The 22,962-nt window shown below is 38.6% G+C and overlaps 1 protein-coding gene and 1 non-coding gene across 2 annotated transcripts; one reads left to right on the plus strand and one right to left on the minus strand.

Moving 5' to 3' along the window:
* The first annotated feature begins 192 nt into the window (after window positions 1-192).
* On the plus strand, window positions 193-3,341 carry zgc:92162 (group 10 secretory phospholipase A2). Its single transcript, XM_038703742.1, has 4 exons — window positions 193-341; window positions 1,483-1,651; window positions 2,338-2,444; window positions 2,924-3,341. The coding sequence occupies exons 1-4, from the start codon at window positions 305-307 to the stop codon at window positions 3,070-3,072; spliced, it is 462 nt and encodes a 153-aa protein (XP_038559670.1). The 5' UTR covers window positions 193-304; the 3' UTR covers window positions 3,073-3,341.
* An 8,248-nt stretch (window positions 3,342-11,589) lies between these two features.
* trnat-cgu lies at window positions 11,590-11,661 on the minus strand. The gene has a single exon. It is a non-coding gene; the product is annotated as a tRNA-Thr (tRNA).
* Window positions 11,662-22,962: the final 11,301 nt, after the last annotated feature.

Genomic DNA, 22,962 nt, shown 5'->3' on the forward strand with positions numbered 1-22,962 from the left:
GTGATGCTAATACATAAATAAAAGAAAAAAACAATAGATAAACAATTTGTTTTCATTGCTATCTGCGTATGAGGATGAGCTGCAAACACAGGTCTTACAGAACTGTGAAGAAGCAGTAAAACAGCTTCAGGCTGTTTCCTGAAGGGGGCGTACAGTTTGACAAACACTGGATTAGCCTCTGGCCAATGGTGATGCTCAGGAGATTATTCACACAGCCTCTAAAAAAAGCTCTCCACTCAATGCCACACTCACAGACTGTAAGTGAAAATCACTTGGTCTGGGGTTCAGCTGCCTATTTCTTGCCATGACTGCGTTTTACCGGATACTTCTCCTGTTATCTGGTAAGTTGATTATTTCCTTTGTAGTGGAGCTCCAATTAGTGATAAAAAGCAGTAGAGTTAAGAAGTTTTTTAAGGACACAAAGGCAGTCCATGTAGATTCAGTGCCTTGAAGTGGAAATTAAGTCTGTTTACATATGCACAGTGATTCAGTGAAAGTGTTATTCTAAGAGGTCAAGTGCAGACAAGCTAAACTGTTTTTGCACAACATTATCTACTGTCCCGTCATTTCAAGCCTGACCCTGATTCAGGTGTCCAGGCAGAGTGTAGCTTTCTGGTGTTCTGTTACTTAGGTTGAGTGGTAAGTAAGAAAGTAAGTAAGTAAGTAAACTTTATTTGTAGTGTAGTGCTTTAAACCAACAAGAGGCACCAAGGGCCATACAAAAACATTAACGTACAAGAATAAAAACACAGAAGATAAAATACTCACGCACACCACGGGAAGAGGAAGTGAACTAACAGCACAGCATGTAATATAAATATATAATAATTGCACCAGATGTAATATGATATGTCACATTACCACGGCTCATGGTAAAAATGCCCAACAAATGCATAGTACATAATAAAATACACAAATAAATAAGAAGATGCAGACCTGGTGCATACGGTTACCCAAACTCCCGTCTGAACAGATTTCTTTTAAAAGAATCTGCAGAACGTAAGAATGCTGGCAGTGCATTTCAAAGTCTGGATGCAATGGCCTCAAAAGCTCATTCACTAAATGTCTATGTTATTTATCTAAAGGCAAGTGCGTGTTCAGATAGCAGGTTTTACTTGTTAGACTTAGTAGAGCGGCTGATGGGAGTAGTAGTTCAGCCACATACCTTCATAGAGGTCTGCTTTGTTAATTGTTTGTTTGACTATTGTATTAGACTGAATTGCCTATCTAATAAAGGGCTAACCAAGTGTACACAGGCAAGACAATAATAATGCTGAAAAGAAAATAATTTTGTTAAGACTGTGTCAAAGACACCAGTGTTTCTATTACTGCGTCCACCCCTGAATACCATACTGCATCAAACCAAAACAGGAGGACTGAACCATACTAAACAGTGTGGATGGGTGTAAAGAAACTGAAACTTGTTGACAAAGAGAGAGATGACTTTGCTCGTCCTCTTTTGTTGTTTATATCTCTTTGCAGTGGCCGTGGCCTCTGTGGCGACACGCAGGTCCCAGCGGACAAAAAGAGGGTTACTCGAGTTGGCAGGAGCCATCAAATGCAGCACAGGGAGATCTGCCTTGGCTTACATGATGTACGGATGCTACTGTGGACTGGGTGGTCAGGGCTGGCCCAGAGACAGGGCAGACTGGTGAGGCACCAGCTTTAATTACGCTCTTCCCAAACCTGACTAAAGAAAATACAACATGGTCAAGTCTGTTTTTTTGTTGCTTTTTCAGGAAAATTATGCCTGGATACCTGATGATAGAGTGTACCGAAGTGTAAACATTCACTTGACACTATATATGGCCCACCTATACATTATGTGATGCAAAAAATATAATTCACCATGCAAAGGCAATGTGGCAATGACAAAGGCACATTATTTCCTCCTCCTGGATACCTTTGGTTCTTCTTAGTTGTCCTACATCCTGCTCGTTTACACACAGTTTCCGTTTATGAATGAGTCGACTGAACCACAAATGCTGTGCGATAGGATGGAAGCGGGGAACGATGTCCAAATTCAGCATACTCACATGCTCCAGTGGGTACTTCCAGATAGGCCCAAAAATTACACACCCAAATCCTAATTGCCGTCTCCTTCTTTTCCTTCTTCACCGCAAGACACTAAACCCCCTCAAAACAGTTAACTGCTAACTATCTGCTGTGAAAACCCGTGTGGTGATCCTGCCCCTGCCTTTCAAAATAGCTGTGGTGTGATTCAGACCACAGCGCTGTGACGTTCCACCAACTGCTTTCTTGACCCTGCCTTGTCAAGTCTAGAGTTCAGGCTCCAAAACAAAACATTTATCTTGTTGTTAATCTTTCTGTATGTAGGTGTTGTCACAGACATGATTGCTGTTATGGAGATGCAGAACATCTTGGCTGCCAAACCAAAACAGCCCAGTATCAGTGGAAGTGTGAGGACAAGGCATCTGAGTGTGGTATTGCATTTATCTGAAACTTTTTTCGTTGTTATTTAGAAAATAAGGTAGATGATGCTTTTTTTGTGGCAGCAAACGGTAACATGATGCCATAACACAGTGGCATGAGTATGATCTAAAAGTGAGACCCAGACCAGGCTGTGTGTGATGTACAAATATCCCTGGAGTTTATGAAAACAGTATGCAGGCAGCTAATTATGGGGGAAAGACAAGATGTTTCTAATATAATATTTAATAGTATTTTAAGACCCCATGAACCACAGTAGATTGTGTACTTACATAGCAATGGCCTAAATGAGGTTTACACATTTCAGTACCAATAAATAGTGGGTTGTTTCTTTTTTTCCAGCCACTGTGCAGGCATTCGAATCACAACAAATGTCACAATGTTAACGAGAAAACTGCTCAAAAACTATTTTTAATGGAAATCCTCTTTTCAGCTTGTCACTGAAAAAAGACATGTATGTTCTTCATTGCAGATGATTTGAAGGACAAATGTGAAAAGCTGCTGTGCAAGTGTGACAGAGATGCTGCCAAATGTTTGAGAAAAGCACCTTTCATCCGGAAATATGCTTTATGGCCAGATTTTCTCTGTGGTGATGAACACCCTACTTGTAATATTTACTAACACAATAAATGCATTTGCATGTCCTATGTGCCTTTTGTAAATATAACATGTTACAGCAATAATGGGAATGGCATTGCTCTCAAGATCAGAAACTCTACATTTTTGCTTTACATTGTGTTATATTTTACTGTTCTCAATGTCACATCATTATCAGACTCTTTGTGAAAACACATAATGATTTGTGTGAGGAGTAAAACAGTGTTGTGATTTTACACATACCTTTATATGAAATTTGTTTTGCAGAAAATAAACTCTAAATTTTGTCATGAGCAGCCCACGAATGCCTGAGAAGTCCTCAGGATTACAGCAGCAGTCCACATAATGAAAAGGCAACTTGAGCATTCCTCTGTTGAAACTCAGTCAAGGCTCAGCCAGAAGGTCAAATGTTAATCAGTGAGTGGGAAGATCAGATAGCTGGTCCTCACAACAGTGCTGTTATTTGTTTTAAATACTGTGCAAGGCGTTGGCCTCCTTATAACTCTGAAGCTGACTCCCTGTGCCTTTGGAAAGTCTGTGACAACACTGTATTCCTTGGTTTTAAAAAAAAAAATTTGGAAGTGTAGTGCACTAATGGGCAAACTGAGGTTTTCTTGCCTTTCTATTTTAGAGTCTGCTGTAAAGCAGGTTTCTTTCCTTTTTCTATGAAATATGTCAGCTGTGTTGTCAGTGCTATTTCAGGGACATGACAGCCAGCTGAGGCTTTGTTTAAAAAACTTAAATGTTGTGAAAAAAAAAAATGTGTGAAAACTCCATGTGGTCATTCTCTTTTAAGGTTTTGGCAGTATCACAATAGGATTACAGGTTGTTTCCCATGGAGTCGACAGAATAAGCTATAGTCACTAAATAGCTATTAAGTGATCTCATATACCCTTAATATTATGAAGTGCATGATCTCATTGGCTGTTCCACAGTTTTTCTTTTCCTCAGAGTACTAAAGACAACAGAAGCATGTTACATCTACAAATTGTGTATAGTGGGATGCCTCCACAGAAACAAACTGTGTCATCAGAGCAGCAGGACGTCACCTGGTTTGTGATGTGTGAAGTCTAGATATTCTCCTGTAGATGGTGCCATGTTCACGAATAGTAAACTTGCACACTGACACTGCAGGAACCAAGCAAATTGTTGTTTTTTTAGATTTGTGTTAAAAAACAGGATTTTATGTATAAAGATTTGTTTAAGCAAAGAGCCTGTTATTGACTGTGGGGTTTAATACATGCTGTGAATTACTCTATTTTGGTCCACCACAGTTGGTTTTGGGTTTGGCTTGGGAACCTCCTTCAAATCCAACTAGTGAAGTCCCACAGTCAAATCAAAACCTTTGTTTCCCATCAGACACCCACGAAACAGTATCACTACCACGGCTGTAATCAAAGCAAACCCTCTAAGTTTTAGACAAGTTTCAAGATCAAGATCTTTCATGCTCCAAAACATCGTCTACGAGTTTTGCTTTCTTTGTTGCATCGTTCATGAGTGTGGAATGAAATGGGAGACGATGCTGTGATACAGTGTCCAGTCCAGGGCTGGAAACAAGTATCTGGGTCATGGCCCACAAACACTTGCCTGATTGTGTCCAACCTTCTGCGGACTGAGCTCTGAAGTTATGGAAGTCATATGCTTCATTCAAAAGGGTGGTTCAAAGTCCCACTTTTCTGTATGTGTATGTCGTTTTACGTATAATCTGTGCAAATAAAATAAACTTTTTATAGTACTGCAATTAAGGTTTTTCTGCACTTCAGTGATGACTTGACAAATTATATGTCATGTCAAGTGATATATGTAAACATCCTGTGTTATATAAGCATGAAGAGAAAAATGCACATGCCTCATTTTTGTGATGAAAATAACTTTTCTTAATAATCTTTCTTAGCTGTAATACAGAATGATTCAATACGCCAGCTGTTTGAATGTACTGATGGTGTAACACAGGCTGTGCTTTCAAAGCATAAATCTTTAATTTTTAATGTCACAAAAGTGACATCTCTTACTTGGTTGCAAGTGTCTGAAGTAATTTGGAGAATTTTCAAAGGGGAACTTGATGATTGTCAAATCTCTAAATGTTTCTCTGCATCACACAAGGTTTGCATTTCATTTTTGCCCAGGCAGCTGTCTCGTGAAGCTCTGAGACCCTATGAAAGCAGCCTGGATCCTCGTTCTTTCTTTTCCAGTTCCACTTCCTTGTGAAGGTTGAGCGGTGGTTTTCTGGCAGCACACTCTTCTCTTCAATTCCTGCTGCCTTGAAGTGGCCTTTTAAGGTTTTCAGCTCTTGACTTGTTGATTATCTCTCACTTGTCCTATGTACTTTTGCCAGTTGCTACCATCAAACCGTCTGACTCTTTTGTCGTTACCTTAAGCCCCTTGTCGGACTGGACTCTATCTGTCATTGCTGACTAGAGAGTTGTAAAAGTTCACAGCTCTACCTGGTCTTTTTAAATCTCAAAGGAGATGCATCCGGTGCAATATGCCCCAGCTTTCATAAAAATCCTGGTTGGAAAAGACTCATCTGACCTCACATTAACATTTCTGGAGCAGCGTGGCGCTCTTGAGAAAATCCTGTGATTGAAGAAACACCGGTTGCCTATCCTACACATGCATGACGGCGTGGTTGTCACAATGAATAAGCGCATTCTTTAATCCCTGCCGGGTGAGCTGACAGAACCTGTTCCACACTAATTGCGTTCTTTAATCAACTGTTTGGCTCCCCACCCAAGAGCCAGATGGCACACAATGAAGTCTTGGCTTAAACAGCTCAAAACATAAACAATAACAACCATGTGCAGAACAAAGTATTACCAGTGTCGGATCTGCGTGTCTTTTTGGACTGCTATGTTCAGGCATAGAGTGAATGGTTGGTCACAATAGAGAGGATTTTCTTTTTATTTGTTTCAAAGGTTAGTACGGTCTCCAAGTCTGTTTGATCTATTTGAAGTGGAGTCTGGAGTTTGGTCTATACAAGTCAATACATCAGTATTATTATTTCAATTTTATAAGAATAATGATATAAATAAAATGTATAAATTACACCTCAAATGCAGTTGCAGCATGAATATGGGATTTTAGTGGGCGACAATCCTTTGCGTTTATTGTGTGAAAATCTCCATTGAGTTCAGAATGCTACAACCCACACAAACAGGGAAATCAATGTGTGTGGAGCCAACAGCAGATCTGGACCTGATGCCAATATACCTCATTTTACAGACTCTCTTCCTCCTGCTATTTATATCTCCTATGAGATTTTTTTTCTTGGAAGACTCTCTCTATTTGCAGGTGGCACAGGAGAAATTTGAGGAGATTAAAATAAGAAATCAACAAAGAGAGCCGCGTGGTTCACTCACAAAGGCAGAAATAAATGACTGCAGGCCTTGTAAATATATTTAAATGTACATATTTGTTTACAGGTATGATGTGAAAAAAACCCAGTTTATGTGTGTTTATAACCAGAGTTTAATATGTGTGTAAATAATATTCAAAGTGATGATATATTGAGTTTTAGGAAGGGAAGGGCAACAAATCTGTACACAACTCAGCAGCTCATTTATATGGTAATATAACTCTGTTTTGCATGTGTACATATTTAGACAAGTGCTAAGTTGGACTATGAGAGATGTGGGCATCATCTATAATTACCTAAGGATTCCACCAGGGGGCTGAATTTACAGTAATTCATAAATTGTTCAAAAAAAGAAGAAACCAGAAAATGCCATTAAGGGCATGGAGACATAATGAGACATTTAGGAAGTATGGTCCAGCCGTGTCAAATACTTTGAGGATGAAGTTCCAACTTTTGCTTGTAGTGACCCAATCTGGCTAATTAACTCCAGCTTTTGAGGTATGTGTGTGTTTTGTGTGTGTGTGTGTGTGTGTGTGTGTGTGTGTGTGTGTGTGTGTGTGTGTGTGTTTTTAACTTAGGACAGCACATTTCCTGTTCATTGTGTTGTTTCCTAATTGGAAGGGCAGCTTTTATTATTCTTGTTTAACCAGCTTGTTTAACCAGCTTGGAGAGACTCAGTTAGGACACATGTTAAATGTTTCTGTCCAGGCCTGCGCCACACAGCCTCCATTGGTGCCACAAAAACACTGGGAAAAGGCACTACAATTTTGATCATGAAAACACAAGGAATGCAGACACGTATACTGTTGCTATATCTGGAATTTAAACAGCAGCCGTGAAAGGCAAAACTAATTAGAAGGATCCTGATAATTGCCTTCCTAATCTTGCTGAAGGAAATGTTATGTGGGACACTCATTTCCACAAGTGTGAGATTGTGCCACATGCTTACATAGGCGTATATACTTTTATGGTAAACATTCTTTAAAGATTGTTTACCATAAAAATTTAATTTAAACTGTCTCTAGATATGTTTGACCATCTGTATCTGAATAGTAATATCAGCTAAAATTGACAGATTTGAAAACCATTTACTATCTTTTTTTCTTCTTTCACCATCATCAGTCATCTATCAAAAGCTTAATGGCAGTAAATCCTCCCAGGGAGGAAAAAAACAATTACAATGACGTTCATGGATTATGGTCTCAGTGTTATTATTAATGATGCTATTCACAAAAAAAATCTTATAGGTTACCATGGAAACAAGCTGCTGGCACTGCAGCATGAGTTTACTAATGTATGTCAATCTCAGTAGCCTTGACTGCATGATGAACATGAGCCATTTTTCAGTGCTCATGTTAAAAATGATCTTGGACTATCTCAACACAGATTCCCAATAAACAACCTGCCCAAAAGGAGCTTTGTAGATCAAACCTTGGTGCAATTAGTTTGTTTACATGGTTAAAGCTGCTCATAGTGTCATATAGGATTATATGCTTTTGCACCATCATGCTGAATAAACTCCAGAACCAGCAATTTTGCCATCTGGATCTGATTTTCAAGGTACTGATTTATGTGCTAAATGCAGCATTTCTTCTCACAGTGATGGCAGCTGGATGTTGGACATTATCCACCAGTGATGCACTGTGGATGTTGCTGACTAGGGCTTTTGTAAACCACTACAGCAGCTTCCAGTTGTTTCCTTCCTATCATCAGATTACAAAGGGTCACTTCAACAGATGGAACGTGATGATACGCTGCAGCATGCCATGAACTAGATATGAATCATTGATGCTGCTACACTAAGTGTTACCCAGGAAACTGTACTAGTCTGAGAACAGTATCAGCTTAATAGCTGCACGATTATAGTAACATTATCACATTGTGATGTGAAAACAATTTTAAAATTAAGAAAGAATATTATGAAAAACATTCAATTACATTTGATGAAATTCTGAAAAATGCACACACAAACTGCTGACTGATGCAGACTGGGCAAAAGTGAGGTGGGTTTACCTGCAATCTCCTGTTTTTGGTTCAAAACAAAACCCCTGTGTTTTGAGAAATACACTTTCATCATCTTCAGTTTAGAAGATCTCTGCAAGAGCAAGATCAATCTTTAAACATACTGTTGTACATCTGAAACACATACTGAAGGTCAGCTTTCTGTTTGAATGAAATCCCACTTGAATTAACCACTTTCTAGGCCCATTTACAAAACATCTGTGTAATGCTTAGTAACTTCTCATGCAAACGTTGCAGAAACTTTGATTGATAGCACATACTAAAGAGGACACATGTACTATTAAACATATAAATGTAAATGACTGAATGCATTAATCTCCGTGAAAATATAGGATAGTGAATGCACAATTTGGTTTTCAAAAAACTATAACACTAAATGACTTACCTAAATGTATTATAAACTCTTCAAATGTTGCATTTTCTGGTTCCCAAACCCCTTGTTTACAAGTGTACTAAATTTCACGTTGACTTGAAGTTAGAAAGCTGTTTGTCAGTGTTTTTTGGTGTGCCCATCTATCCAGAACCTGTGCTTTAGTTTTTAAACATATAAGGCTAATGACAAACATAATTACATATACTAACAACCCTAAAATGAAGACATTTCGTTTAGAAAATAAAAGTGTGGCTATGCATGTATCCAAAAATCTAACTTCTCCAAACAACAATATGAATGAGCATTGTTCTTGTAGCATATGACTTTGTTTGTTCGGGTGACTTTACAACCATTTAAACCCACTGACATCATCTGCCTAGCATAGCTGAACATTAGCTCTCACTCTAGAAAAGAATAACAAACAATAAGTCACATTTTGTGTTTAATGACTGCACCGGGCCTTTCGGTGCATAAACATAATGCAGGCTCACCCTGAGTGCGGGAGGCCCATAGTGCCTCTCCTATTACTGTATTGAACATTAATAGTGATATGAATGTCTGAGTGACTACTGACTCCAAACAAGTGAGTAAAAATGCGCAGGCTACTTATCTAGAACTTCACCAGGGCAATCAAGTACAACATGAATTAAAAGAAACTGACTGAATGAAACAGTTAACCAACGTTTAAAGATTTTTTTGTGCCGAATGTCTCAAATCTAAGCAGAAATTCATAACGTGGCATAGTTGGCACATAGCCTACTGCTCTAGACAGAATTTTGCAGCAGACACAGCTGGTGCACGTTTCTAGGTTTTTTTCCAGGCTGAACTGGAGTTTCTGCACCAGACTAAGCAGGTGTGGGCTTGGCTGGTACTTACATGGGAAGACCTCTTGGGAAAACTAAGTGGTAGCTGGAATAGATCCAAGTGCAGTGTCATGGACGCTGTGCTGTAGGAGTTGCGGTCCTTCAACGTTAAACTGAGGTCCTGACTCACTGTGGTCATTGCACTTATCGCAAACAGTAAGGGGTTCCCTGCATGTTGCCCCATTGTAAATGGTTCTAAGTTTCTCTCCCTCTCCAACCCAAGCTGCTGTGTGATGAGCGCAAAATGGCTGCTGTGCATCACCCAGGTGGTACTGTGGAGTTCCATCCCTTGATACTGAGGCACTTTGAGTATTCATGTTAAAGTGCTTCCCCAGACTTCTTAAAGGACTTCCAGGAAACTTGAGAAGGCTGTTTGGATCATTTAAGACATTTAAGCAGTCCTTGAAGTCATTCCAGGATGCTCTAGAAGCTACTGGAACTCAATATTTTAGGGTTCCTATATGTAGAATGAATTCAATGATGCCTTAGAAGGCTCCTGGTGTCCTTGAAGACAGTACAGTGGTGCTTGAATTAGTTCCAGGCTCTGTGTCTGGTTATCTTTAAGATATCTGGTTGTGTCCTGCCACCTGAAGCCTCAAATTCAAAATCACCAGATTTGGAGATGGATGGTTTTGAACTGCAAATATGATTAAATATGTTGACAACTTTAAAGAAAAAACAAATATGAAACATTTAAATAAGAAAACAAATGCAACGGTTTGACTTCAGGTGTGATATTTTATTCTTTGTCATCTTTCCCTTTCCCAGTCATGATTTCTGAAAGTGATTCAGAAAAGATTTCAGTTAATATTCTCAATAAGTAGAGATCATTGTTGTTATCTCGTTGTTTTGTCCAACTATTTATCGAGTCACAAATTAACTTTCTCTCTTTAGATTTCATAATTTTTCTGTTGATTTTCTTCTAAAATTACTTCAAAATGTTAGTATAGATAGGATTTACTAACACAGTGCTGTATACAAATGAATTATAACATTTCTATGTGTCATTTAAATCAATAATTATTATTTATGGCTGCAGAGCAGACAGCCTATATTGAGAGAGTAAGTCAAATTTAAAAAAGCTAGAGATGCAGGGTGACAACCAGGTGGAGCTGAAGAATCTTAGCTGTAACCCCCGCAGTAATTCTAACAAAAAAACTTAAAATGTCAAACAAAAAAAATCTCAACATTTCTTCTGGCTGCCCCTAGTCTCACTGAACTAAAATTGTTCTCTGTTTCATCACAATTATTTAAGTTATTTGATAAAAGCCATACTGGCGACCTGTCCAGGGTGTACCCCGTCTTTCGCCCAATGTCAGCTGGGATAGGCTCCAGCCCCCCGCGACCCTGTACGCAGGATAAGCGGTTGACGATGGATGGATGGATGGATGGATAAAAGCCATTCTGACCTAATTTGATCAAATTTTTTTGTCAGTTGAAATAAGCTGTAATTTTTTTTTATTGTGTTCAATTTTTATTGTGTTCAATTTTTTTTGTGTTCAATTTATATATATATATATATATAAATGCCTTTTCCCTAAAAAATACATTTGATGAATACAAATGAATTTGTCAACTGCTATTTATTTTATTTTATAATATGTTACCTAGGCATTGCCTTCTTAAAGATACAAAAAAAAATCAATAAAAGGTTCTGTGTCAGAAAATAGACATTAAGCTTAGGGGGTGCATCTTACCCCACTAGCTGGGGAAAATGCCTTTCTCCTAAAATTTACATTTGATTAAATTCAAATAAATTTCTCGGCTGAAGGAAAATACTCCTAAGTCAAAATTGTGTTTGAAGTATCAAAGAGTTTTCTGTCAAAGAAAAAAAGTTAATATTTATATGTGACACGTGTTAAAGGTTTAACAGTGAAAATAGAAGTAGCCTTGGTCATGGTTTTAAATTGACTGATCGGGTGTTCAAAAGGCACGGACGGGGTTCGAACCCGCGATCTTCGGTTTACGAGACCGACGCCTTACCACTTGGCCACCGCGCCTGCGCTAAACCACTTCATTCGATCCCTTTTTGTACAGTAACTATTTATGTTGTCCGTGATTGAACAGATAGGAGGGTGCAGTAGGCCAACTATAATTGTCCTATTCTACCGAGGCACGACTTCCTCCTCATAACATACACCTGACGTCACGTGAGCTGCTGAGACCATAGACTGTATAAAAGAAGAGAGACTGAGACAAACCAACCTCCGCTATAAATGTATTGTTGTAATTCGGCCACAAGGGGAGGCTGTTATCTACCATGTGTGAACAACTTGTCTCTATATTTTGCAGATTTCAGCAAACAGGGGTCTCTGCACTCCCACTTCGTACGATAACAACAAGGTGAGAGCTCGGTCAATACAGTCTTTACTATTTTTTTCGCTCAAGACTGATTAAATTGCTACAGTCTAATTTCTGTATATCTGGCGTCAGCAAAAGTGCACGAGCTGACATCAGACTTTCTGAAAACAAAACTGGTGATGCTTCTTACAGGCTGAAATGATTACACCCGCGATACCAACGTGTAGGATGGGATGAACATCATAACATACCATTGTGCACTTCTTAAAATCTTAGATGTAGTGGGCATAATATAAAGTTTGTGAAATGGAAAATCCACTGGGTCATTACAATTTAAAGGCCCTGGAACATTATGCTCAGCATATTTGAAATGAAATCTGCAATGTTGAGAATTTGGTCAAGAGTGCCCAACAGGTTCATGTTCTTGGGAGCATGAACTCACATAGATTTTCACATGTGTCTTGCCTGCAAAACTTATTGTGTGGGAAAATGGATTGAAGGATTTAAGCAATGAAGCAATATATAACCATCAGTTTTTGACATACCACAAGAATGTATGACAGCAGACACAAAACAATATATAGTTCAAACAACACAAAGTTTGGCCAAGAGGGAATTTAGGCTTAACAAACGTGCTAGAGGAAAGGTCAGGGGGGCCACCATAATCACCTGGAATGATCTGGAGACCATTAATATCCAAACTCAATTTAAATGTTTTGTTCTGAGTCCGTATTGAGCAGAGTGAGATTGAGCTTGCATAGATAATAACTATGAGAACCAGTAGGCTGCTTGTAATTCTTTTCTAAGCAATACAATATGCATGAAGCCCGACTGCAGCTTTTCTCGCTTTCTTTTCAAAACATCAAAGATGAATGCTCGCCTGAGGGGCTTTTTTTGGGGGGGGGAATCAGATATCCTAGAGGCTGTCTGAAAAATGAATAAGACTCATTTCCATTGGGAATGAGTTAGCAGGCAAAATCACAGATGTGGAGTATTCACCTTGACCTGCTTATGGCAAGTTGTCAGCACACAGACCATAGGAGGGGCTCCTCTAGAATAAACCACATAGGTAGATTTAATTCAGAGCACCTTGAAATCTGAAAGTCCATCCTTGCTTTAATGTTCTATTTGTTTAAAACCTTTACATAAAATAAGATTTTTTGGATAGCATTTATCTTTATTGCTGTGGGTGATAATTTGCAGATACATGCTACATCTCTGGGTCCCAAGGTTTTCGGGGGAAGTGTGAATGCTGAGTTGCTGAGCTGTAATCGTTCTAGGGAGGCTTGTTGGGGTTTTTTTTCATTTTAATTTACAAATTATGCTCTTAGGATGAAACTAATATGAACAAAATGTAAGTATCTTAAAAGCAAATTAATGAACCATTGACTATAAAACAGGATATGCATGAGTGAGTGAATCTGAAGGATTTTAAATTGCTGTTGGTGGTTATAGTTGATATTGTAATGTCACATGGAATTGATTCTTTTTTTTGTTAGCAGCTCTGCATTTTTATCATAAACCCCTGCAACATCATAACCTGAGAGATACAGTATGTTCCAGTCAGAGATCACATGGATTTGGGGCATTTTTGTTCATGCGGGGGAACACCAAGCAGCTCACTCCCTGAGAGAATAAGAAGTATTACTGTAGCAATCTATTTAATTATTTATTGGTGTATTGCTTTGAAAAATCATCTTGTTTAGCTGTGCTTGTGCAAGAATACCCCTGTGCCCTGAATCTGTGAGAATATAATTTTTTTTGTTTAACAGACACACTTTATTCCGTACAGAGCTTGCTCTTTTGTTATGTAAACAAGAGTGAGACTCAAGCACATTTTCTGAATTGAATTCTGATAATAACTGACAGGAAAATTGAAAGATATACTGCACTAATCTAGCAGGCCTCCTCTGGCTGCTTTATATTTCTGTAAGCATTTTAGTGTAGTCATATGTGATTATTGAGTGCTGATTTGATCTCAAAATAGATTCCTCTAAGGTGTCTTCATATAGTGTTGTGTAGGACACAGCAGGGGACTATGATTTCAAGTTTATATCATTTGTTAAAGCTGATCTAAGTTCAGATTGATTTTGTAAAGTCTGCACTGCAGTAGCACACAGCAATAACACAAAAAACCAAAAGCACACAGTTAACGTTGTAGACAAAAGTGGTAACAATCTTCTCACCTAGCTAATGTTAGCTCCCGGCAAGAAAGCCAATAAGCGTAACATTATTTTACATAATATCAAACTAACCTTCAATCATTCACAAAGATTACACGGTTGTGTGTATGGTGGTTTGATACAGTTAATACTGTAGCCTTCTATGTGTAGTTCTGTATTGAGTTTTAAAGTAATGTTACAACCTGTTCTTCATTTTAAATATTCGTAAACTAGGCTGTGAAGTGAACACCCTGTTCACACCCCACAAATGCTAGTGTTAAAGGTTCAGTGTCTAGGTTTTAGTGGCATCTTGTGTTGAGAGTTGCGAATCGCAACCTACGTCTCAGCCACTGCTCACCCTTCCCTTTGTAAGCATGTTGAAGAAGCTAAGGTGGCTGACACGCTCTGTCGGCTCTTGTGCTAAATAATACACGTGGTCCTCTATTTGTCCAAATTTCACTTCCATTTTTACTTCTAATAAACCAGACGACTACTACAATTACGACTACTACTACTTCTTTTTCTTTATACGTATTCAATGTAGTGCCGAAACATGCTCTGGGAGGCAGCATGTCCGTTTCAGCTTCTGTAGAAACATGGCGGCGCAACATGGCGACTTCCATGTAAGGGGATCCACGGTGTATGTAGATAAAAATGACTCATTCTAAGGTAATAAACAAACACAAAACGGTTCATTATGTAAGGTCTTTAAAAAAACACTGTAAACATAGTTATGCCTATTATATTGCATATTACACACTGGACCTTTTTAAGGATCAATAAGAGAGGCAATGTAAATGCTAACGTTTGCATTACTTTATCTAGAGGTAGAGCACTTCGTCTACTAATAAGATCAGAGGTTCGATCCCTGGCTCCTCCAGTCTGCGTGAGCATGATACTGAGTGAAGGGGGTGAATGTGACATGTATTGTAATGTGCTTTGAGTGGCCGGAATTGCTATGCAAGTACAGGCCATTTACAAGAATTTTAGTGTTCGAGCAAGCTGCTACATTGTCTTGGACCGCCCTGAGGCCTAACACATCCTCTTAAACTTAGTGATGGGAACATTATTTATTTAAAACGACTGGGATTCTGTTCTGTGGTGAAATGTTGCAACTATGCTACATAACTTGTTGTGGATAACTATCTAATTTTATTTATGCAGCACTGAGCTTAAACGTTGTATAACATATCAGAGATCCTTAGTTTTCTCAAGTCATTCAAGTTACACATTTTGAAGAGCTCGTGCCTTTGGCGTCTTGCTTTTATCTTGTGATGTCTTATGACCGCACTCCTGCTAGTCTTTTGCAAATTTTGTTAAAATGCACATTTTATTACTTCAACTACATGTTTATACAGGCCGCTGACAAGTTAAAATCTGGAAATAAAATGTGTTTAAATACATCACAATCCAGACAAATGCAAGTGGCAGCCAACACCGTGGGTCTTTGCCCGTGCAGCATGAAGAGAGAATTGGTCATTGTGAGAAGGGTATGCTGGATCTGACCCTGGCTACAACCAGACATGCAAGTGTGAAATTCAGTTGAAAGGTAAGCAGCTGATGAAGCTACATAACAAAGGCAATATCATCACTCCCCCTTTCTCCAAAATTTCTTTTCATTCATCTTTTTCATCCTTTCTTTGCATTCATAAGTAAGTTTTAATAAAATATCACTTTGTTATGCCATTCATTGAAAAGCCCTTGGCGCTGAAATGTGTAATGTCTAAGAAAACTATTTGATTTGGCACAACACTGCTTCATTTATGCTTCTCTTTTTTTCTTATGCTTAATGTGTATGGAGCAATTAGGTGCACATCACTCATGCCTGTTGGGTCTGTTACCATAGCTACAATACGATTGTGCAGACAATCATCCGGTCCTTGTTTCCTCCAATAGGGTCGCACGGCTGAAGCTGCAATACAAAGTAAAGATGCTCATCTTTCAGCAACACACTAGTAAGAATCAGAAACAGGTTTATGAGTACGAGAAAGTATTGCAGAGTGGCAGGCAGGGGACTGCGCCCAGTCATGGCGGACCACAGAAACAAGATCCGACGAGCCACACAGCAGGAGAGGAAGGTGAGAGCATCTACCATTTTGAAATTCAACTCCTCTTATTGTTCATTGAAAGAGTTTGGCGGAACAAAACAGTGACAGTAAACAAGATACGCCTTTGCATTCAAGCTTTGAATACAAAAAAAGGGACCAGGAGGAAGAAAAAGGAAGTGTCACTTTAAATGAAATGCATTAGTTGGATGAAAGCAGACAGACAGCCTGCTTATACTTATAAATGTAGTTAGAGGCGGTTTAGGTCAGATTTAGGTTCACTTGGTGAGATCAGAGGATTCCAGCTGAGCTTTGCTTAAAAGGAAGATGGTCCTTTAACATTACATATGATGGAGCAGCTGTCAGAACAGTTATTTATTTTGGTGTAAATGATCAGAATCTATCGTTGATTTGCAAGTAATTACACAAATGTGGCCTCAATAAAATAGAGCTCCAAATCCCATCAATCAGAACATCTGAGGAAAAGATGAGTTCAGGGACAATCATGGAGGAGCTTTGAGGCCAGGCTTGTTGAAATCAAAGGCCCAAAGAGCTGAAATATTTTTTTGCAGGCTATCTGTATCATTCTGAGGAAAATAAATGTGGTCAGTTAATCTGCCGCTTGGAAAAGGACAACAGCCAATGCAGCATGTTCAAGCTGCCCCCCTACTGGGCGGCCCATGAGCCTGTCGATATGGTGGTTTGATGTGGATGGAAAATAAGAACCCCCCACAACAAACAGAGAGGGCTGGAACAGAGAAAGAGAGGGTAGAAAGGGAAGAACCATCGACAGATGGACTCTGTTGTGATTAAAGATGGCGGCAGTCTTCACTGCAGACTACGAAGGACTATACTCGATCCATAGAAAAGCGGTGGGAGTAGTCTGCGATTCAACACAACAAAACCGAGAACCACGCAGTAAGGTAAACCAGCAGGTATGATGTCTGCTTTTGAATCTCGGAGGATGAAAACTGCGGTTTACATTAACTATCCATTGTATTGTTTATCGTTCTGTTATGTCTGTTATCGTTTTTCATGTCATTACCATACTGGTTTTGTTGTGTCCTCCCTCTCATCACAACCGAAGCACATCATTTGATTTGACCAGTCAATGTGCATCCCATGACCAGACTACTGCGTACCCCGTTAGACTGAAGCTTAAATTAGTTGACATTTTTTTAAGCCAGCAGATGTCTGACAATGTACCTTCGCCGTTGGGTACATGGTTACAGATGTATGTCTTTGGTATTATATCACCATAGGAAATATGGGCCTTTTTAATAAGATTTTTTCCTTTCTTGCGGGAATATGGTGCTCTGTGAGCTAGAATATCCATCAAAATAAACTCAAGTCTGCAAATTGCTCAATCCTCTGTGCCTAATCCAGTCCAAGGCTTGTTAGTCATGATATATTCAGCCAGGACAAAGGACATCAGCAGGACTCCAGAATACATTTTCTGATAGTCTTTTGATATTACTCTTTGGAATATTTTCAGAACTTAAATTAATATGCCTGATGAACTTTTTAAAAAACCCTTAAAAAATGTTGTTAATATCAATGGTTTCGATTGTCTCAATTTAGTCCATAAGCCTTATGTATGTTATATTTTTAGTTTTGAGGGCTGTGAAAGATGTCTTGTTTGTTGTTTATTATGTTCTTCCTAACTTTTAGTGAATTGTTTGAATAAAAAAAATAGAAATTTTCTATTCTGTGCCTTGAGAATGGAAGCTTTCATCTAAACATCTTAATGGACTTTTGTCATCAGAGAGTCTTTAACAGAGATAAGCCTATTTCAGCCAAGACCTGGAGTCTAAATCCATACTGACAGGTGGAACAAAAGACAACTGAATGGACTGAATTGGGAAACATGTTGTCTTCTGGTAACACTTAACTGCAGCCGGATGTTTAAGAATTAGAAAGTATTTTAAAACATCAGTTAAATTCCTAATAAGAAACAGTGAAAAAATTCACATATTCAAATTCATCATGATTATAAGAATTCTTTTGACAAGCTACAAACTATTGAATTTGCATTTTTCTGTAATCAGAAAGAAATATCACAGATCAGTGAACACATTAAAATGACAAATAACTCTCAACTTAACTTAAGTTTATTTTATTTATTTTTTACAAATACATGTGTTTAAGAATTCTGACACAAAATACTACTTTTACATAAGTTTATCTGATTTCATAAATAACCAGATCTGGTTCAGAGAGTCACAGAGCTGAACAGAGAAACGTCTTCTTTTGTTCCGCTGCCTGCTGAGCAGCTCCACTGGGCCAGTTGCTTAAGGGCTTCTTGTTTGTAGTTGCTGAGGTTGGGAAGAGGATTTCTCATTTACCCTCCAAACCCTGCTGTTTTTAGCTGTTCAGTTTACCCACCTTCTTGTCACACTACTTCTAGCTTATGGCGTTACTGAAACCTTTGTGTAGGTATTTTTTTAAATAGGATGCCAGTAGTAGTCAAAATGCATTATCACTTGATATTGTGATACAGGGGGGGGAAAGTAAATTTTTTAATCTATTATGTTTTTCTTTAGTTTTCTTGGTGCAGATAAAGCTTTATAGAAAAATTAGAAATGACCACAAATAACTTAATTTGATTATTAACTGTTCTTGTAAATCAATTATGTGTACTTACAACTGTCTCTTTACTGAAAAGGCTATTTATTGTAATCCTGGTAGATCAGTGATGTAAAATGCACGCCATGTACAAGATCCACAATGTGCTTGTTTTGACATGGCCAGGGACCTGTATGCACAGAATTCCATTTGTACGTTAATGATCAAAAAAGCCCAAATGCCCTAAATGTTATCAGTAGATGTCAGTCCAATTTTGAAACCAAAAAGTAGAAGTGGGTGTAGACTCATGGGTATAGTGCTGCATCCATGGAGTTCAGTAGATGCCCTGTAGGTAAGAGTTAAAAGATTACATGTGAGTGGGTATAGAGTGCCGCACTGTCTAATGTGTAAATACATATTTTTCTGCTGCTGTCATTAGTGGTGCATCCTTCAACCTCTGAGTGTGAGAAGTCTATCAACATCAGACACTGCTTTTGACTGGTCCCAGCTTTGGTTGATAACGGGTGACTGATATGTAGTCACATTGGGCCTCTTGAGCCGCACCAGTCTTCAGGCTGTGTTTATAGTTTGTGTGCTTTTTCATGGCCGTCCTCTTTTGATTAACTTATAAGCTGTAGCTGCTGGTGGTAAGAGACTGGTCTAAAAATCCTATGTGGCTGCATCTTCATGAGCGCTGCACCAGCTGTCTACAGCACTCCATTCATGTGTTCCTTTCTCTTGTTTCTCTTCATCAGTACTACCCTGCATTTGATCATGCCAGGTCCTGACCCCCATTTTGATGATTAAAACAGAACTGCTGACAATTCAGCGTTGATCTAGCTAGTAGAATAGCTGGAATGGGATGGAGAGGGTCATGTGTAAACCCTAACTAGAATGTGATTTGTCTTCTGACTCTCTGTCAAATGACAGTGTTGTTCCGGGTTTGATTCTGTATAGATATGTAAGTGAATATGTATGTGTGTGTTTTTTTTAACAGCAACAGGGTTGCATGACAATGCAAGCCCCTGTTGGGAAAACTGTTACAGTAGAGGGCACCAAGCTGCTTTATCAGTTTATGGCATAAAAAGGTTTTGGAGCTTGACCTGTGTTTATTGAAGAGTATAGATTAAATGATCAATGTTGGTATGTGACTGTTTAATTATGCCGTGCATAAAGCAGACTTAACAAAAAATTCTTCTTCTTCAGGAACAAATGGATGGCAAAGACAAACTATTATGGCGACATTCTGCTTTGGCCAGGCCTTGTCCTATCAAGGTGATGAGAGGGATGTTGCCATTACCGAGACCCGATGTGTTTAATAACCATACAATGGAATCCTCCGTAAATGTGTGTACTGCTGGAGGATGTGTGAGGAAGACAATCAAACTCAAGGTAAAACATTGTTTTGCATGTAATTCAGTGTTTTCTCCATCACCTTCAGATGAACCATTTACAGAATGTAAACACAAAAAGCTGTACATGTACACACACAGAGGCACAGACAGAACACTTTTGTCCTTTTCTCTAGAATAACTAAAAAAACCACTAAACCAAAAGTATTTGGTTCATCTTTAGCTTTAAAAGACTCCCTCTTCACCCGTTGCAGCAGGGTGACTGGTCTGTTGATGGTGACACAGTGAAACTCAGTTTGACTATCAAAATGAATGTTCAGTGAAAGGACTCTCCTGCTCATATTATAAATAATGTACATTAAATTCTGAGTACCAAGTAAAGCGCCTGATGTGTTGGAACTGGTGAAATGTTGTTTGCCTAAAGACAATTTTCACATTGTAGCAACAAAAAAATAAACGTGCAGACCTGCACTTTATTTATTTTTTGAGTTGATCTGCAGACTGCCAGCCATGTTGATAGCAGAGAGAAAGGGTCAAATCCTCAGTGTAGTGTGTGATTATAATGGTCCAGAAATCAGCTGGGGAGTGTCAACAAATCAGTGGCTGGATGTCATGTATGTTTTAGAGGGTCATCACACCTTCATGCTGAGGTTCTGAAATGATTCTGAAATTTTCTAGATTGTCTAGTGGAAGAAATCTTGACCTTTGACATTCATGTTGTGAGAACATTGAAATAGATGGAAAAGATCATAGAGTAGATGGTCGGAGAAAACGCCATAAAGAAAAACTGAGCATTTGAGTATCAGGATGCTTAAATTGTTGCTGCCCAAAATCAATTTTTTGCCTTGAGGAAACTGAACTGTGCTGGGTCTTTTTCATGTTTTATCTTGCTGGCATAAATATTGTATGCAGCGTGTACACTGCACACTTTGATGTTTCTAGGTTTGAGCAGGTAATTCAGGTGATATGATGAGACAGAGTGTGAAATATATGTTCCTGCTCTTTCTCATGCAATCAAATGGTTTGATGTAATTACACAACCAAATGCGTTAATGTTTTTGTGGTCTTCCATCTCAGTCAAACCGTGTAACTGCTCAATGATTGCCTGGCATGAAAGCATAGAAACTGACAACAGCCTTTATTGCTGTATTTCGTCTGTCCTTTAGTTTTTGCAATGTGAAGTCAAGAACGAATGACGCGATCAAGTGTGTCTAACAGTGCTGCTAAAATGTAGCACAATGTTCTGTTGAGTTGAAACATGGTCACATTGAATGTCTTGTTTCAAGTATCAGGAGCTGTTACAACTGGCAAATTGTTGCAGTTCGCCTTCTTTCTGACATGTTCTCAGCTCGACCAGTCAAAATAAAGATTAAAATTTTGTCTAATGGTGCAAAGTGGCATGCTAATGGCTGTTTGTAACTCTGCAGTGTTTATAAAGACGAGGTATGTCACAGATGTACTGGTTTTATTCATTCCAAGGCTGTTGCAAAATGTTGGGCAACATCAGGAGCTGGGAAACATTTCATTCAAACAGAGGAATGTTGCATTTGCAGCCATTGCAAATTATTGTTACATTGAATTGAAGTGTTTGTCTTTGAGTGGCCATGTCACCGGTAAATATGACGCAGAAATTAGACCAGTGAAAAGTTACTGCAATGTGTATATTGGAAACCAGACATGAAATGGACTGTTTGCATATTGTTAGAAGCCTGGAAATGTTGGACATCTTGTGATAAAGATAGTCAAATTTATAGCCAGTTGCCCATCACTTGTTGAAGTACAATAACATTATTCATAAACTCAAGTATCATGGGGTTTCCCTAAATTTGTAAACTTAGTAGTGAAACTTCCTGGTGGTAAAATTCATGACAAAGGTCGCCTGAATGCACCACTTAACAGGAAAGGGAAAAAAATGATTGTCCAGATTTAACTGATTAAAGCACCTTCAGCCCTTGTAAACCATGTAAACTAATGAGTGGAGTAATCTGGTACAGTCTTTGGTTGCTGACTCCAAAGCACATTGTTGTCCAACCTGTTCTACAAACACTTTTCACTTTGAAACTGTATTGCATTTATTATTGCATGGAGACTACAGATGTATAATGGAAAGCCTGCATTATTGTGGAATGGTCAAGTGGGAAGCTTCCGGTCTGAGACGCGAAGCCAACATGGAACCTTACGCATACATTCTATCAAACAGCCAGCAGGGGGCGACTCTTGTGGTTGCAAAAAGAAGTCCGGTTCCATTAGAAATAATGGTAAAATGACCCTACTTCTCATCTGAATAATTACCTCAGTAAACACTTTCCTAATGAGTTTATGGTCTCAAAAGCAGAGTATGCTTCAGGGCGGGATTATCTATGATTGACATGTCGTTACCATGGCCGGCCAAACTCGAGGCTTCAGAACGACAGTCCACAAACCAACGGGTGACTTCATGAAGACTATGTCCACTTCTTATATATAGTCTATGGCAATGGTTTTATCTAATGAAAGGCACCATTGAGTTGCATTATGGGAAATGTAGGATCCAGCAGTTTTGGAGCTGGACCCATGCTGCCTCTGCTGCATCAATGTAGTCCTGTAGTCCTTGTTATGTGGGCTTCAGATCTGATATGATCAATAATCTAATTTGCATCAATAAAAACATAGTTTAGCCTATATCAATCATATGAACAGAAAACACACACAATGCCTGTACTTACTTACTTGTGATCCATATTCAATGCTTACAGTGGTATTGAAATCACTTTGTTGAATGTATTGATTTCTTCTCTTAATTTGGTTTGAATTAGGTTGATTAAAAAAACATCAGCCGATATGGCATACTTTTTCAAATTTTCAAATGTAATATAGAGACATATTTCAGTGGGTTG

The sequence above is a fragment of the Micropterus salmoides genome, unplaced genomic scaffold (assembly GCF_014851395.1).
Source record: "Micropterus salmoides isolate LMB-PRFRI ecotype aquatic unplaced genomic scaffold, ASM1485139v1 Ms_hic_scaffold_10, whole genome shotgun sequence".
NCBI lineage: Eukaryota > Metazoa > Chordata > Actinopteri > Centrarchiformes > Centrarchidae > Micropterus > Micropterus salmoides.